The sequence below is a fragment of the Otolemur garnettii genome, unplaced genomic scaffold (genome assembly GCF_000181295.1).
Source record: "Otolemur garnettii isolate 467f Iridium unplaced genomic scaffold, OtoGar3 scaffold00022, whole genome shotgun sequence".
NCBI lineage: Eukaryota > Metazoa > Chordata > Mammalia > Primates > Galagidae > Otolemur > Otolemur garnettii.
Genome location: NW_003852417.1, coordinates 17,380,943 through 17,398,355, shown reverse-complemented (window position 1 = coordinate 17,398,355; position 17,413 = coordinate 17,380,943). Strand labels below are relative to the sequence as shown.

The window sequence follows — 17,413 nt, the reverse complement described above, 5'->3', positions numbered from 1 at the left end:
CGTCTCTCTTCTTCAGCACCTGCCAACTCCTGGGCTCAAGCAAGTCTCCTGCTGCAGCCTCCCAAGTAGCTGGGACCACAGGCACCCGCCACAATGCCTGGCTATTTTTTTGGTTGCAGCCATCATCGTTGTTTGGTGGGCCCAGGCTGGATTCGAACTCACCACCTTAGGTGTATGTGGCTGGCGCCTTAGCCACTTGAGCCACACACACCAAGCCTAACTTTCTGAGTCTTACCTCCTGCCTTCAGACTGACCATTCCCAGCTACCAACACTGTCTACTTGGAGTCTCTTCCGTTCTGCCTCCCCATATCCCTGTCCCCTTCTCTATTTCACTGCCTGGGGAAGCTTTCCCCTATAACTAACTCTTCAATGCATTGGTTTTGTGTCCCTCTGGGATATTCGCCTGTCTGTTAATGGTAGAATGCATATGTGAGATTTCCCATATTATCTCCTAACTTCCCTCAGCTCCCAGACAATCAGGCTTAAAATACTGGCTTATTTACTCCGTATTAGTTTCTTTTATAAGTAACTATGAAAAGGTCACCTAGTATTTCTCTGTATACCCAACATTTGTCCACAGTGTATAATCAACCTACAAATGGAACAATTCATAAATAATAAGAGGTTATTTGGACTTTGGGGGAAATCTTCAATTTTGTGTCCTTTAAAGGAGATAGGTTTTTTGTTTGTTTGTTTTTTGAGACAGAGTTTCAAGCTGTTGCCCTGGGTAGAGTGCCACAGCATCATAGCTCCCAGCGACCTCCAACTCAGGCTCAAGCAATCCTCTCACCTCAGTTTTTCTGGTCTCGAACTTGTGAGCTCAAGCAATCCCCCTGCCTTGGCCTCCCAAAGTGCTAGGATTACAGGTGTGAGCTACTGCACTCAGCCCCTAAATGAGATTTTTTATTCTACTCTGGTCCTAGTGCAATGGTCAGAGCCTAGCACAATGGTCTGGCACTCAGGAGATAATTCTTAAAGGAAGAAAAGTTGAAGATATGGAAGGAAGGAGACAAGTGGTAAGTTCTAATGAGCCACAGTATCCACACAAAAACAGACCAGCACACTGCCAGGGGCACTCACGTTGGTAGGATTTGCAATGGCAAAAGAGAAGTCATCTGCATGTCTGTCGGCAGCATGTCTATGCGGCAGAGTACTGAACAGCGTGAGAAACCATGTGAACCCTCCCTGGGAGCTGGTATGAAAGGTCTTTAAGACACAGAACGGTGTGCATAAAATGCCACCACTTGTGTAAAAGTGGAGGGGGGATAAGAATGTTTACTTGTACATGCTTGCATATGCGTGAAGAATTTCTGGAAGAAGCAAACAATGGTGATGGGAAAGAGGAGCAGGACACATGAGAGGTCGGAGAATGGTGTTTTGCTAGATTTTCTTTTCCTTGTGGGGAAAGGGTAGAACCACTTGAATATGTTAACTTTTTCAAAAAACTCTTTTCATGAGAGTTCATTATAGTTTTTGCAGCTTCTACCCCTTCAGAAAAGTGCATACTCATCCCTGTTCTCAGCACAGGAGGGCCCAGAAGAAGGGTGACGTGCACGCCAGCCTACCGGTTAATCCTCCTCTTCTGCTGGGATTTGATCACTGTGCTCTCTTCGTCTCTCTTCTTCAGCACCTGGAAGTTGTACTCTAACTTCTCTTGGTTTAGCTGATAAGTTGCCTTCATCTGCTGAAGCTGTTGCTCAAGAATCTAAAGTAAAATATATATATGTGTGTGTGTGTGTGTATGTGTGTGTGCTAATTAGCCTTAGTATAATTTGTTGTGGCTGAGGGCCCCTGATAAAGTTTGTTCAAGTCATGTCAGAGGAACCTTAAGGCCAGTGCCTCCACCAGTTCTTGGAAAATTTATCATAGAGGCAAATTAAAGGCCAAATGGATAAAATACTAATCACCTGCAAGTTAAAGCTGCATACTAAAGCCTAAGAAATTAGATCACAGAGCCTTCAAGTCCAACAAAATTCAGTACCTTGCATAAGACCCCTTAAAGACACAAGCAGCCCCACTAAAAGCTGCATAAAAGTTAATATTGTCACAAAAACTTGAAATTTCCCCTTTTTGACGTTACCACATGGCCATGTTAGTGTTCAGCAACCCATGTTCATTTAAAGGAGGACACACGGTTGTCTTTACCTTTGGATTTCCATTAGCTGGACACATTTGTTTGGCAAATACTGTATATACTGAGTGCCTACCACATGTCAGACACTTTTCAGGGTGCTGTGGGGAAAGACACGCCCAGTCCTGCGCTGTCTAGGAGACAGACATATAAATAAGTACTAGTGATCAGAAGCAAGGCAGGTAAGCACAGGCTGCTCTGAGCTTAAGGAAAGGACCAGGGAAGATGTCCCTGAGAAGATGGCATTAGCATGGCCACCTGAGACCTCAAGAATAAAAGTAGGTGACACCTGATAGTAGAGACTCTAGAGAGAGGAAACGGCACACGTGGAGGCTCAGAGGCCAGAGACAGGCGGGTGCTTCAGGGAAGCCACAAGCAATTTAGATAAGGTGACCAGATTTTAACATTGATAAAGCGGGACACCACTGGGGAGGGGGGATCTTAATTAAAAATTTGGTCTATATGGAGCAACAAAAATTTTCATAGAATGCAAAAATAGTATTGTAATATATTTTTTAAATTTTAACATAAGTACAATTTACAAATAAAATACATTAAAATATTATGTATAGTATTATTTTATTCTTTCGCATATTTCTCATTTGAGTGAATTTTTTTTTAGTAGATTGCTGTCGTTGTTTAAAAGGTCATGACATTTTTCACAAGAATTTGTTAAATTATATTTCACACATAAAATGGCTTTCAAAGTCTCAACACTTAATTGTGATTTTTCTTATGTCCACGCTTTATTTACCATAGGAAAAAACGCGTTTAGTTGCAGCATTAGTTCCGGGTAAGGACAGCACGTATCCCACAATTTTTAATGCATTATTGTATGGAACATGGTTTGTTTCAAAATGATGAAATATTTCTAACCATTTGTTCTCTATTGTGATTTTTGCTGATGCCCAAGATTTAACCTTTGCCTTATCAATATATTTTTTTAATAATGATACCTTGTAAGTCATGTCACTTTCAAGGCCGGTGCTAGACTTTTTGCCGCCACTATAAAATATAAATAATACAAGTACTGTCTGCTAAATTCGCAAAATAAATAAATAAATTACTTACCTAAATTATCTGGATAGCTGATTTGTTGACATCACTTGTTTAACTAGCACTAGCACACCATATGATGTGTATCATCTGAGAGACAGTTACAAAATGTTTTCATGGTTGCCAATGCCAAAAAATGCCATTGTTCATTAAGTCCAAACAATGGTGGTCGAATTCTAACAACTGATCAACCGTGTGAACTTTGATAAGCAGTTCTTGATAATCAGGAATTATTTGTTATTATTAAAGTTTAATATTATAAAATTAACAAAAATAATATAAAGCTCATATCCTGGTGAAATAGCCACATGGCAGCTGAAAACCGTACATTCCCTTCCCGTTCTCCCACCATTCCCTAGCTTGTCGTGCATTCTTTCCAAAAATTGGGACTTTTTTAAAACACTGTGGGACATGGGACAAATTGTTAAAAATCAGGACTGTTCCGCCAAAAGTGGGACATCTGGTCACCTTAAGAGTGTGAGGCACTTGGCAAGGAACATCAAGGAAGGGGCTGCCAGCCACAGAGCCTGCCAAGCTGGACGCTTTAAGCCCTATCCTGAAGTCAGTGGAGGGCCACTCCAACTGGTAAGCAGGGGAGGAAAGTGACCAGTCCAGGCACTGTAGACAGATCACTCTGACTGCTTGTGAAGAACAGACCAGAGAGAGGCAAGGTGGACACAGAGGCCGGCGTGTTTTACCTCTCTGGAGTGCAATGCAGAATGGAGAAGGCAGAGAAGCGTAAAAGAGCTTGATAAATCAGCTACATATGATGCTCTAAAGCCTCCTGCCTCCCTCCACAAGGCCACAGATGCTTGTCGAGCAATCAGCAGAAGATGTGATCCCAAGCAGCTAGGACAGCCCCCCTTTGGGTCATCCACAAGGAGGACAAAGGTGGTGACACATCATCAGGTCAGGAGGCACATCATTTCCACGTTCCGTGTGAAATGCAGTGATCCCCATGTTGCAACAGGGAGTCAGTCAGGTGTATTCTAGTAACTATAGCAGAGATTTTAAATCTCTGTTATGAGCTGAGTATTTGAATGTCATATACTTCAGAACTATAATAGTTATTCTTCAACAGAGAGTAAAAGGACAACCATATTGGTCGCTGGGATCATGACTAATTCTGCCTCTCAATTTTTCTACCTTTTAAGCAATCTTTTTACCTTTTCTACTTACATACTTTTTGTAAAAAACTTCTCCTGAGTGCAAAAGCAATATTAGCTCATTTTAGAAAATGTGGAAAGTACAACAAATGAAAAAAGAGATGGCATTGGAAAAGAGGGAGAAACAAGTACCCATAATTCCAGCACCAGAGGCTACTTCTGCTAACACGTTGCCACATCTCCCTCCAGGGTTCTTTACACAGTTGTGATCGGACTGTGTCTACAATTCTATATGCTACTTTTCTCCCTTAATACCATAATAAGAATTTTCCCTATTAGTAAAGTTTTAGCAACATTATTTTAATGGTGCATAATACTTTCCTACATTACACTATTTTATCACACATGAATTATTTATGTATTTATCATGTCAAAACATTTTACCATTTCCCTACAGTTCTATTTTATATCGTTTTGGTAATTTGCATTATTATAAAATAATGCTAGGATAAAACATGTATGAAAATCTCAGGGTATTTTATTTCTTTAAGGTAGATTCTTAGAAGTGAAATGACTAGGTCAAAAGTTCTCTATAAAGTATTTTACAAAAAGCAACCTGTGGTTTGTACTCGCACTGACTGTGGTTGCGAGTACCCACCCCACCACACCCAGTCAGCTTGGTTCAATTGTTCAGAGCAGGCTTCACCCTTGGGCAAGGTTCTTGGGGTGGAGCAGGGAGCTGAGGGGATCTATACCTGAGTCTTCCTGGCCATGATCATGACTTAATTTTGAGATTTCTGACTTGAACAATATTCTACAGAGCCCTGTGGGGCCCTCACAGTGCAGCCTCATTTCAAGTGCAATTATCTGTAGGGTCCCAGGCTGAGTTGCTCTCGGCCTGTCCCCTCATGGCCCTGAGTGTCAACCAGAGAAAGGGACTCTCAGCAGTTCTTGCTGCAAAGGTACAGTGATCTCTACCCCTATTCTTCAAGTAAAACCAGCCTTGCTGCTTCGAATACAACCAGCCCTGGTGACAACTGAGTGTACTGGGGATCAGAATACAAATCAAATACACATAAGCTGGCATGAGAGGGGCCATTGGTTTTTCTTTCCAATGTGAATGGTCCAGCACAAAAGTCCGTTAAAAAAGCTCCGTGTTGGACAGTAACAGTGTGAGAAAGTAGGAACACTCACAGAAAAGGAGGGTCTCCAGAGCTGCTCTGGATCTGGGACCATGACAAGTGGCTGCTCCAGTCTTCCCTGGAACTGACAAAGGCAGGAGCCCTGAGACCCGGAATGCCTGCATGCTCGGTGATTTCCAGGGAGTCTGCCTTCCTCTTGTAGCTTTGTAGTGCACCTCTATCCCGAAGACAGTATTTCCCACACTCAAATGGCCAGAGTGGTTTAATTTTTACAACACACAAGAGTATGTGAGCTATAAATGTCAGCTCTCCCACATGAACTCTTAGACGAAGCTTATTCTTAAAGGCAGATTCTTGCATAATAACTATGTAAATGAGCCATGTATTTTTTCCTACATAATATAATTTTATCTTGAAAGGAAAAAATATCACAGATATCACTCTTTCTGTTAGCTCTATGAAAGCACTTCTAGCATCTGACCTAGCTGAACACAGTTCACAGAACTCTATAGTGAACTAATTTGGTCATTATCTTTTTCTTTGTAATCTGAAAGAATTTAGATGTGCTAATTTTATAGGCAAAAAAACCCTGTCATTTTAACTCACATTCCTTTGTTTGCACGTGTGTTTGAATATTTATTAGCTGCTTCTATTTCCTCTTGTAGAAAAATGTGCTCCCATTTTTTGATAAAGTGTGTACCTAGGGGACTAATGCCTGGTTTAGCCACACAACAGGTGCCATGGGCCACCATCTCTACCAACCTCCTGCTGGCCTCCTGTTTATTATGCCACTTGGGACACATGGGCAGAGTGGTCAATAAACTTCCAGGACTATTGACACTCTTATGTCTCTTAGAGTAGAGTCCACATACAGTGGGAATGACCTGATCTATGCTACTCATCATTGTTTTCATACTTTATGCTCATGATAATTTTAATACCGATGATCCTACTAATGATCTCAGGCTTTAGTCTAAATAATAGTAATCCTTGATTGTCAGACATTGAAAATGGTTTTAAAACTGTAATTGATTTTGTTAAATGTGCTTAGTATCCAAAGATATTTTTCCAAGTTGCACTTTATGTTCCCAAGACAAATGCAAAACATGATGTTTGGGCTCTAGGAATCATTCATAAAGATTACAATCTAACCTGCCACAAACATTCAATGTTAAAAAGTACCACAGGTGTCGGTCACACCTTCCTCTCTTTTTCCTGGAGCAACTTGAGCTTTTCCACAGTTTCTTTTGGGTGCCATCTCCTGCCAACAGGCTCAGGAAAAGAAGCTGCCATCAATGCCCCAGCAGATGGAAATTTAAAACAGCCTTTCTCTTTGGCCTTCTCAGCTGATCCCACTGGCCTGCTTATTCTTGAGCCCGGGCTGGGCTTGAAGTATCCCCTGTTGGAACTGCAGGGCTGCCAATTCCCCCTGGGGCCCACACTCTTGCTCCCCACTTCTGCCCCAACACTCAAGTTCAATAGATTATAGAGCTTGAAGGCAGGGACTATATCTTGTTTTTCTCTGTACTTTGCATAATGCAGGTTAACAATATTTGTTAGACAATTTAATTTTTTATGATTAATATTCTGATGTTAAAGGTAATACCTCCTAAAGTGGAACTGAACCATGTTACAATTTTAAATGAGCATGGGAGTTTTTAAAATAAAGAACATTTGCTTCCTGCATCAAGAAGTAAATGTTTCTAGCAATTTAATTTTGAGTGGTGAAATCCCACTTGAATGCGTACTGTTTTTCACCTTCTCTTTGATCCAGTCATAAATAATGTTACTTTTACTGGCAGGAAACACTGGAACAGTAGATAGTCTATTTTTTACTTCTCATACTTTACTCATCAAACCAAATCTGCGTGCATTGATTCTTACTGTTCTTGTGCTTTGCAAGGATTTTTAATTCCATATTTTAGAACTGATACAGTGCTACGGATTAGTTGGGAAGAGCAAATTGCATGTTGAGCTACATGCTGTATCTTCTTGATACAAATCAACGACATTTGACTTGAATGTCAAATGGAAGGGTACGATGATAAAGTCCAGTCTCCTAAAATATCCTACATGTTGCCATATGGCTAGTCCCCAATTCAATGAGTTTTCTTCCACTTGAAGTGTAGAAAGTGGTACAGTGCTCTCAGGTTCTGTCTAGCGTGGGGAAAAACTGTAAATGCGAAGGAGATGCACCCCCTTTCCACTCTGAGTGCCTCCACCTACCAGCCTCCCACATCCACACATGCCACTATCAGCCCATCTGGACGGGGGCAGTCAGGACAGCCAGGTCTCCCAGGTCTCCTTCTCTCCCTCTGCCTATCCCCATATCTCTACCCCATCATCTCACCAGGTCCTAGAATTTTAGACTTCATTCAGGTGTTTGAACATCACACTAAGAACACAAAGTTCCATATATCTCACTGTTAGAGCCCTAAGTACATGGTTTTGTCACATAAATTATCATACAGCCAAGATTAATTTAGAAAGCTTCACCATAGCCAATTTCTGTAAAATCATAGCCCACGGAAGTAGTGGCACTCTCTTGCAGACTTGTATTCTTCTGTCAGTCTCATTTCCATGACATTACTATGAGAAGGACCTGGGGAAATTGTCAAGACTGGCAAATATATTCTTAATCTATGGAGTTTTGATTTATTCTCACGATGTAAAGTTACAGGAAGACTAAGAACTGAAATTCTACCAACAGCTTGTGGAAAAGTCTTAATCCAACACCGTTTTCTACATAGAGACTGAAATGAATACACTGTGCTTGAATCTTCAGATGCAATTACCAGAAAGTCTTCTCCTACTACTGCAAGAATCCTTTAAGACAGACAATCACTCAGCTTTTGCATACTTTGAGATAAAGGACCCTTTGTTTCATGAAAGGTCCGTTTGTTGAATATTGGATGTTTTAGCTATAATAAGGTTCTTTCTGATGGTGAGTCAAAATCTACCTTCCTATGATTTCCAAACATCAGTTAGGGGGCTGATTGGAATAAGGAGACGGATTCAGGCTTTTCAGCCAGACTGGGTTTGAATCCAGGGTTTACCCATATACTAGATATGCAGCCTTAATTCTGAGCTTCAGTTTCCAGATGTATACAATGCTATTCTCCCTTCCATGTTACTATAAACATTAGAGATACTATTTGTTAAGTGCCTAGAATAGGGTACATGCTCATCAGATGGTTGCTGTTATTAGCAGTAGAGGTCCCTAGCTTGGGCCCTCTGATGCAGCTAATTTGCTCTAGGGACGGTTTCCATTCAGCAGAGTAAAAGGCATAATTCTCTCAGAGATTCCTCACATGCCATGGTCTCCAGACCCCTGTAGCATCTTGGCAGTTCTCCACTGGTTTCTTAAAGAAAGCATTCCTCCATGTATTTCCTATACATGGATATCGTCCTTTAGATTTGATCATTTAAAAGAAAGCAGATAACAAATATTTGTTAATTCTAGACTAGGACACTTAGTCGCTAAAGAGGAAACATTCATGGATATTTGCCATCTGCTCTGCCACCCAGAAGCCTTAGTGAGGAGAAATGACTGCACCTGCACATCCTGCTCCAGCTTGATCTTGATCATGTTATACTCTTCGCAATCCCAGATCCTCTGCCTGTTTAGCTCCCTCTCGTAGTCCTCTACTTTCTTAATGCGGTTCATGAGATACTCCAACTAAAGGCACAAAAAGATAAAGGAAAAGTTAGGGACCATCCCTGCCCCAACTCAGTCCCTACAGATGGCCTGAGACGCATGACACCATGGAGGGTTTCATGACTCTGCTGAGAATCTGGTGGTTTTCAGAACTCTTGAATGCCCCTAGCTTTGAATTCTTGGGCCATGGCTTATATTGCTTAATGGGGTCCTTACCCCAGAAACTCAAAGAGGATGGCTTCATTAAGAAATTAAGCACATGGGTAGTGCCTGTGGCTCAGTGAGTAAGGTGCCGGCCCCATATACTGAGGGTGGCAGGTTTGAACCCAGCTCCAGCCACCTAAAAAACAGCAATGAGAATTGCAACAAAAAATAGCCGGGCATCATGGCATGTGCCTGTAATCCCTGCTACTCAGGAGGCTGAGGCAAGAGAATTGCTTAAGCCCAAGAGTTGGAGGTTGTTGTGAGCTATGACACCACGGCACTCTACCAAGGGAGACAAAGTAAGGCTCTGTCTCAAAAAAAAAAAAAAAAAGAAAAAGAAAAAGAAATTAAGCACATGGCCAGGCACAGTGGCTCATGCCTATATTCCTGGCACTCTGGGTGGGCAAAATGGGAGGATTTCTTGAAGTCAGAATTTCAAGACCAGCCTAAGCAAGAACAAGACTCCACTTCTACTAAAAATAGAAAAAAAATAGCCAGGCATGGTGGCATTTTGCCTGTGGTCCCAGCTTTTCAGGAGACTGAGGTAGGAGAACTACTTGAGCCTAGGAGTTTGAGGTTGCTGTAAACTATGATGGCACCACTGCACCCCAGCCTGGGGCAACAAAATGAAACTATCTCCAAAAAGAGAGAGAGAAAAGAAAAGAAAAAGGAAAAATGAAAGAAAGAAAGAAAGAAAGAAAGAGAAAGGAAAAGAAGAGAAACAAAAAGAAAAATGAAGCACAGATCCTGAAATGAGATGTTTATGTTCCTAAAAAAGTCCACCAGAATCACTTCTTTGTTCTTTATGTCTCTGAAATAAAATGATAATCCCACACCTTTTAAAAATGTGTATTAAAACATCTTAGGCCAAGACTATTCATGGCTAGGGTAGCTACCCAGGAAACAAAGGAGGAAGTGACAAGACCACAGAAACCACAGCAAGCTGCCTAGGTGGTGACACATCACCCCCATAGAGACAGCTCCCACCTGCAAGGCCACACTGATCAGCCACGAGGTGCGGCAGTGAGGCATGGCAACTCTACTCGAGGCACAGAAAGGCTAGCAAATTCAGACACGGTAGAAATCACCCCATATCCCACTGGTCACTCTTGACACCCTCCCCCTGTCTGCCTCCCTTTACCTCTTTGGCATTGTGAGCCTGCAGTGCCCGCTCCCATTTCTTCTTATTATTGGTCAGTAGCTCCTGTCGTTCCACTTCAAATGCTTTCTACGAGCAAGAAGGAAAAAGGTTTCTTGTGTCTGTTTTGATTGGGCAGGTCCCACCAGTATCAGAGAACTTTTAGATAAATGCACAAGGGCCATGTCACCAACCACACTGATGCAGTCAAATCCAGTTGCAGACTTGCCAAGTTTCATGTGACCAAATGGCTACAGAAGCAGTTACATGGCAATTATGACATCTGAACGCAGAGAGAAATGCGCCAATAGTGCCATGGCTTAGTCATTATAAGAGGCAGGACACTGGGGGGGAGGCCAGGGCCCTTGTCAGCAGTCACAGGGCAAATCCTGGCACGTCATTCAATCACAACTAGAGATGGCACATTGCCCTGATTGGGGTTCCCATGAAGCAAAGGCAGCAAGCAGCTTGTAAGGACTAGGAACACAACAATGAGTCTCCAATAATCCACAGAGGTCCCCACCCTCCTGGCTCTCTTCCCTCTTAGAAAGGACTAAATCTCAGTCTCAATCTTTAATGTTTCATTCAGATTCAAAGTACTGCTTCTTGAATTCTGTTTGGTGCTGTCCTTCATCATGACCTCCCCCAAATGCCAAGAAGAAACAAATGGATGGCTCACATACACCTTAGGTTATGGAAGACTAACCTCCCTCTTTTACTGCTCATCCTCTTGCCTGTCTTACTCTCTTCAAAGCACTTGTTATCATCCGTCAAATTACATCAATATATTGAGTAATGTATTTGTTTATTGTCAAATACTCTCCCACTAGAATATAAGCTCCATCAGGAACTTTGTTTTGTTCACAGCTGCATCTCCAGCCCCTGGGACAGTGTCTGGCATAAAGCAGATATCTGATGAATATTTATTGAGTTGAGTGAATGAATGAGTAAATAAATTAATGAAACCCCAGAGCAGAATCAGAAATCAGAAGACAGGCTCGACACCTGTAGTTCAGTGCTTAGGGCGCCGGCCACATACACTGGAGCTGACAGGTTCAAACCCAGCCCAGGCCTGCTAAACAGTGACAACTAGAACAACAATAACAACATCAATGACAACAAAAATAGCCAGGTATTGTGGTGGTTGCCTGTAGTCTCAGCTACTTGAGAGACTGAGGCAAGAGAATTGCTTAAGCCCAAGAGTTTAAGGTTGCTGTGAGCTATGATGCCCTGGCACTCTATTGAGGACAATATAGGAAACTCTGTTTCAAAAAAAAAAGTAAAATAATAAAAATAAAAAATGGAAATCAGAGGACAGGGACACCTAGGACTTCATCAGCTCATTAGGGCAGACCCAGACCTCAACCCTCCCAAGTGCAGAAAGCAGGTCTTTTCACACCTCATTACCTCAATGTGATGGAGCTCCTGGCGAAAGGTTTTCATTACATTCTTCACTTGTTCTTCCATCCTCTCTAGAAGCAGGCAGATGTCATCTGATTGTCTCTTCAAATCCTTCACATACTGGTCATCCTTTGTTTTTAACTCCTAGAAAAGAACATGTAAAAGGTTGGTCATAAACTAAAACGGAAGCAAGAGGTGCCAAGCCCACCGTCCCTGGACCCCTCTCACCAGAATCTTCAAACACTAGGACTTAAAACTGTACAAAGAGAAAATGATTTCAGAAGAGTTTAAGAAGACCCGGGGGAAAGCACAAATGCATAGAGTGAAATAGGCCAGCTCAGGACAAAGCTCTGAACCAGTGCCCAGGATCAAACCCTGCAATTATCACTTGCAGCAAATCTCCCTGCAGGCTCTGGGAAAGCCTAGAAGTCCCACTGAACAAATAATGTTCTTGTTCCACCATGGGAACATATCTACTGCAGACTAAGTTCCATTCCTTAATTAAGAACGTCTGTGGCTCAGTGAGTAGGGTGCCAGCCCCATATACCGAGGGTGGAGGGTTCAAACCCGGCCCTGGCCAAACTGCAACAAAAAAATAGCCAGGTGTCATGGTGGGTGCCCGTAGTCCCAGCTACTTGGGAGGCTGAGGCAAGAGAATCACCTAAGCCCAAGAGCTGGAGGTTGCTGTGAGCTGTGACACCACGGCACACTACCCAGGGCAACAACTTGAGACTCTATCTCAGAAAAAAAAAAAAAGGAAGAACATAAAATCTGGCTTGGTTCCTATAGCTCCTTAAGCGGCTAGGGCACCAGTCACATACACCAGAGTGGCGAGTTCGAATCCAGCCTGCCAAACAACAGTGACAACTACATCCAAAAAACAGTGGGGCATTGTGGCAGGCACCTGTAGTCCTGGCTACTTGGGAGGCTGAGGCAAGAGAATCACTTAAGCCAAAGAGTCTGAGGTTGCTGTGAGCTGTGATGCCACAGCATTCTATTGAGGGTGACAACTTGAGACTCTGTCTCAAAAAAAAAAAAGAACATAAAATCTGAAATTTGTATTGAAGGGATCACTTCTGAGGTTTGTCTTACAAGGGTACAAGTGAATCTTTCTAGGAGTAGAATGTGAACGTTTGAAATAATAACTAAGAAAGTGACATGAAGACTATGTTAACCAGTTTGATGGAAGTGTTTCGGTGTGTGAAAACCCCACACTGTACCCCAGAAGTGCATTAATGTACATAGTTACCATTCAATAAAAAAAAAATCTGAAATTTGCTATAAAAATGCATATAGTCATGGTACATGTCAACACGGTGGCTCACACCTGTAATCCTAGCACTCTGGGAGGCTGAGGCAGGTGGATTGCCTGAGCAGAACGGATTCAGGATCAGCCTGAACAAGAGCAAGACCCTGCCTCTAAAAATAGCCAGGCATTGTGGCAAGCGCCTATAGTCCCAGCTACTAGGGAGGTTGAAGAGAATCTCTTCAGCCCAAGAGTATGAGGTTGCTGTGAGCTGTGATGCCACAGCACTTTACTGAGGGCGACAAAGTGAATATCTGTCTCAAAAAAAAAAAATGGATAAAGAAAATGCGCTATATACACACAATAGAATGTTCAGCTTTAAAAAAGAAGAAATTCGGCCCAGCATGGTGACTCATACCTGTAATGCTAACACTCTGGGAGGTCAAGGCAGGTGGATCATGGAGCTCAGGAGTTTGAGACCAGCCTGAGCAAGATGGAGACCCCATCCCTAGTTTCTACTAAAAATAGAAAAACCATCCCAGCATGGTGGCAGGAGCCTGTAGTCCCAGCTGCTCAAGAGCCTGAGGCAAGAAGTTTGCTCAAGCCCAAGAGTTAGAGGTTGCTGTTAGCTATGACACCACAGTCCTCTACCCAAGGCAACAGAGTGAGACTCTGTCTAAACAATAACAACAAAAAGGCGGTGCTCATAGCTCAGTCGGCAGGGCACCGGTCACATACACCTAGGGTGGTGGGTTTGAACCCAGCCCAGGCCTGCTAAGCAATAACGACAACTGCAACCAAAAAACAGCCAGGCATTGTGGCAGGCGCCTATAGTCCCAGCTACTGGGAGGCTGAGGCAAGAGAATCACTTAAGCCCAAGAGTTGGAGAGTTGGAGGTTGCTATGAGCTGTGATGCTACAGCACTCTACCCAGGGCAACATAGTGAGACTCTGTCTCAAAAAACCAAAAACAAACAACCAGAAAAAGATAGTAAATTTAATGTTATTTTTTTACCATAATAAAAAAAAAAAGTTATTTTAAAGTTTACCATTCAAGTTGTGCAGCATCCTAAGTAATGAAGTAAAAGTCTTCCATATTATTCCATTCAGAAAATATCCAGCACACCAGTAACCCAGTTAGACCCCCCAGCCAGACCCCACGTGTCTGGGGCAGAGGGCCCGGCTCTTGCCTGCTGTAACTCGCTGATAAGCTTGTTCTTATCCTCTATCAGCCCAGCACAGTGCAGCTGCTGAGAGTTGAGCATCTCCCACAGGTCCTGGGGGATTTTCTTCTGTTTGCCCTCTTCCCACTTTGCGGTAATTTCGTCGAACTTGTCCTGGCTTGTCTTAACTTCATTCTCTAGCTTCTCAATTCTGCAAACACAAACATGCCAGCGATGCCAGTCATGCCAACTGTACTCCAGATGCTGGCTTCCGTAAAAGTCTGTAAGACAGGCCCCAGGCACCAGACACTTCTCTCCGGCACACCTACTCCAAACCAAACTAAATACTGAGAAAAATCTTTTTAGTTTAATACTTAACTTACCTTAGACCAAGTAAATAGAGTGACACATTGCAAAAACAGATCAACAGTAGCCTATACACACATACACACACACAAAGATCAAGTGTCCACTGAGGAGAGATTATACTGGATAATTCTGGTGGGCCCAATGTAATCACAAGGACACTTAGAAAAGGGAAGCAGGAGTGTCAGAAGCAGAAAAGGAGACATGATGATGGAAGCAAAGAGACAGAGCTTGGAAGATGCTATGCTGGTAGCTTGAGAGATGAAGGAAGGAGTCATGAGCCAAGGAGCACAGGCAAATTCTAAAACCCAGAAGAGTCAAAGAGCAGATTCTCCCAAAAGCCTTCAGAAGGAATGTAGCTCTCCCCCTCACCTTGACTTTAGCCCACAGACACTGATTTTGGACTTCTGATCTTTAGAATTGTTAAGACAAATTTGTATTGTTTTTAACCAAAAAGGGAGAAAAATGAGTTCTTCGGTCACATCCTTCTGAGTAGGATGATGACAGGATAGTTAAAACACTTGGTAGGAAGAGTCACACAACTTGTGTTCAAGTCCTGACTTTGCTACTAACAGAATCTCAGCCTTGACCAAGTTTCTTAACCTCTGTCAGCCTCATTTTTTTCATCTGTAGAATGGAGAGGATGAAAGTGTCCCCTCTGACGTGCAGCTGGTGGAAGGATGAGATTAGATGATGACCTGCACAGGTGCTCGGCATGGTAGTTACTTAAATTATTAATTTTTTATTAGCAATATGACATTACGTGTCTGGCTCCTCCTCGCTAAGTAATCAATAAATGACTAGTGGAATGTACAAATAGGGAAACTCCACTATGAGTAATGAAAAATAAGGATGCCTTTTCTGTAAATTCCAAAGAAGCTCTGTGATGGGGCATGCTGAGTGTAGGATGGGGTTGAAGGGCAGCCCGAGAGCTGAGCTGGAAGCCCCTGTAGAGAACAGAGCCGGGAGATTTGCCAGAGACCCTCTCCTACATTAACAGTCTGGAATTCTATAAGAGTGTCTCCAAATAACAGCGCAGATCCCTTAGGGACAAGAATCACAGTTTAAACATCATGCCATCCTCTCTTTCCCTTTCCCACTCCCCATCCCACCCAGCTAGGGCACATAATACATATAATGATCTAATTGATTTCTTTACTTCAGGAAATGAAAAATAGCCATCAGGTCATCTTTCAAAAACACATCTTGTAATTCTGCCGTTTAAGACCTTCAATATTTTCATCAAGGCTGTAGAATGAAGCCTAACTCCTCAGCACGTCCTCCATTCACAGCCTTTCACAAGCCAACACCGCTGGGAATCAGCCAGCACAGCTCCTGGTTCAACCATGCAGGCAGTGGAAGTCTGGAGAGTAAAGTCACCAGTTAAATACTGGTAGAGCTGGTAAAGTTGCTAATAAGGGAACTACTTACGCTTAACAACTAAAAATAATGCTGATCAACCCTGTACTGGGTATATGGTGAGATGAGCTAAAGTGGTCAAGTCATTGCTCTTCTAAACCCAAAGTAGCGGTTTAAATTCGGACCTCTGTCCCTGCTGTCATTCCATTTCTGTGTACAAACCAAAGAAATTTAATCCTTCAAAAGAGCTTAGGCTCCCTGTTGCAGAACCTGGGACCTGGGAAGATGGGTGTGCAAAGCAGCCTGCCTGCTGAGCGAGGACTGGAGCTGAGGGTGTGGCACGGGTTTCTGTGATCCTTCGTATCCTCCATCCTTCTAGGCAAGGAGCCTTTAATATTTTTTAATACACTACTATCTTTAACATAACACTGAGAGGTTTGTGGCCCTGGTCATTCTGATCAGTTTAAACCATGAATGCTCAGTCAGTCACCTTCTCAGCTTCATCTCTTCCTCTGCCCCCACCCGCATGCATCCTGTCTACCATGCCATTCCCAGTGTGGCCTCACTGTCACCCTGCCTGGGAAGTTTTCTCTAATCTCTGCAGAGAGAATGAAAGGCCTTTTCCTGTGTGTTGCTACAACTCTTTACACGTACCTTTATTTTACCACAAATTATGGTTGGATGTTTCCATATCTACCTCAACTAGACTGTGAATGTTACAAGCAGAGGCTACCATTTCAGTCCTTTTGTATACACAGCTTGGTACACAGCAGCAATGTAATGCTGACACATTCGAAGGAAAGGCAGGAGGGGGAAAGGCAGGGAGGGAGGAGTCACAAAGGCAGGAAGGAGATTCTTCTAGCCTAAGTTGGACAAAGTCACTTTCCAATGATCTGAGAGAATTTAGGGCCCCAGAGAGGACATTCCCTTCATGGCCACCAGGCTGCAGAGCCATGTACTCCTTACCTCTGACGCTTTATTTCCTCTTCTTCCACTCTCCTGTTGATCTCTCTGGTATCTGTGGCCACCTGGATATTTGTCACCAACTCAGTGCCACAAAGCAGAAGTTTGGCCAATTTCTAAAAAAAAAAAAAGAATAAGAATATATAAAGTTAGAACACTTCGTAAAGAATTTATACAGTTAGAAACATTTTGCACAACGATCTAGCTCTTCTACCCATTCAAGCTGGTATCAACGCCCACTTTAAGACTTCTGAGAGTAGCCTCAGCACCCCCAGCACCGTGGTTATGCCACATACACTGAGGCTGGCAGGTTCGAACCAGGCCCAGCCAGCTAACCAACAATGACAACTATAACAAAAAATAGCCGGGCATTGTGGCGGGCACCTGTAGTCCCAGCTACTTGGAGGCTGAGGCAAGAGAATTGCTTGAGCCTAAGAGTTTGAGTTTGCTGTGAGCTGTGACACCACAGCGCTCTACCAG

The 17,413-nt window shown here is 42.9% G+C and overlaps 1 protein-coding gene across 1 annotated transcript in view; it reads right to left on the bottom strand.

The window, feature by feature from the left end:
• Positions 1 to 17,413, bottom strand: part of DRC1 (dynein regulatory complex subunit 1) — a 34,214-nt gene that overhangs the window by 12,900 nt on the left and 3,901 nt on the right. The window contains exons 2-7 of the mRNA XM_012803708.2: positions 16,937 to 17,049; positions 14,273 to 14,456; positions 11,844 to 11,981; positions 10,440 to 10,526; positions 8,993 to 9,115; positions 1,567 to 1,706 (exon numbers count right to left, since the gene is read on the bottom strand). Coding sequence (XP_012659162.1) covers positions 1,567 to 1,706; positions 8,993 to 9,115; positions 10,440 to 10,526; positions 11,844 to 11,981; positions 14,273 to 14,456; positions 16,937 to 17,049 — 785 coding nt within the window. The remainder of the gene's footprint in view (positions 1 to 1,566; positions 1,707 to 8,992; positions 9,116 to 10,439; positions 10,527 to 11,843; positions 11,982 to 14,272; positions 14,457 to 16,936; positions 17,050 to 17,413) is intronic.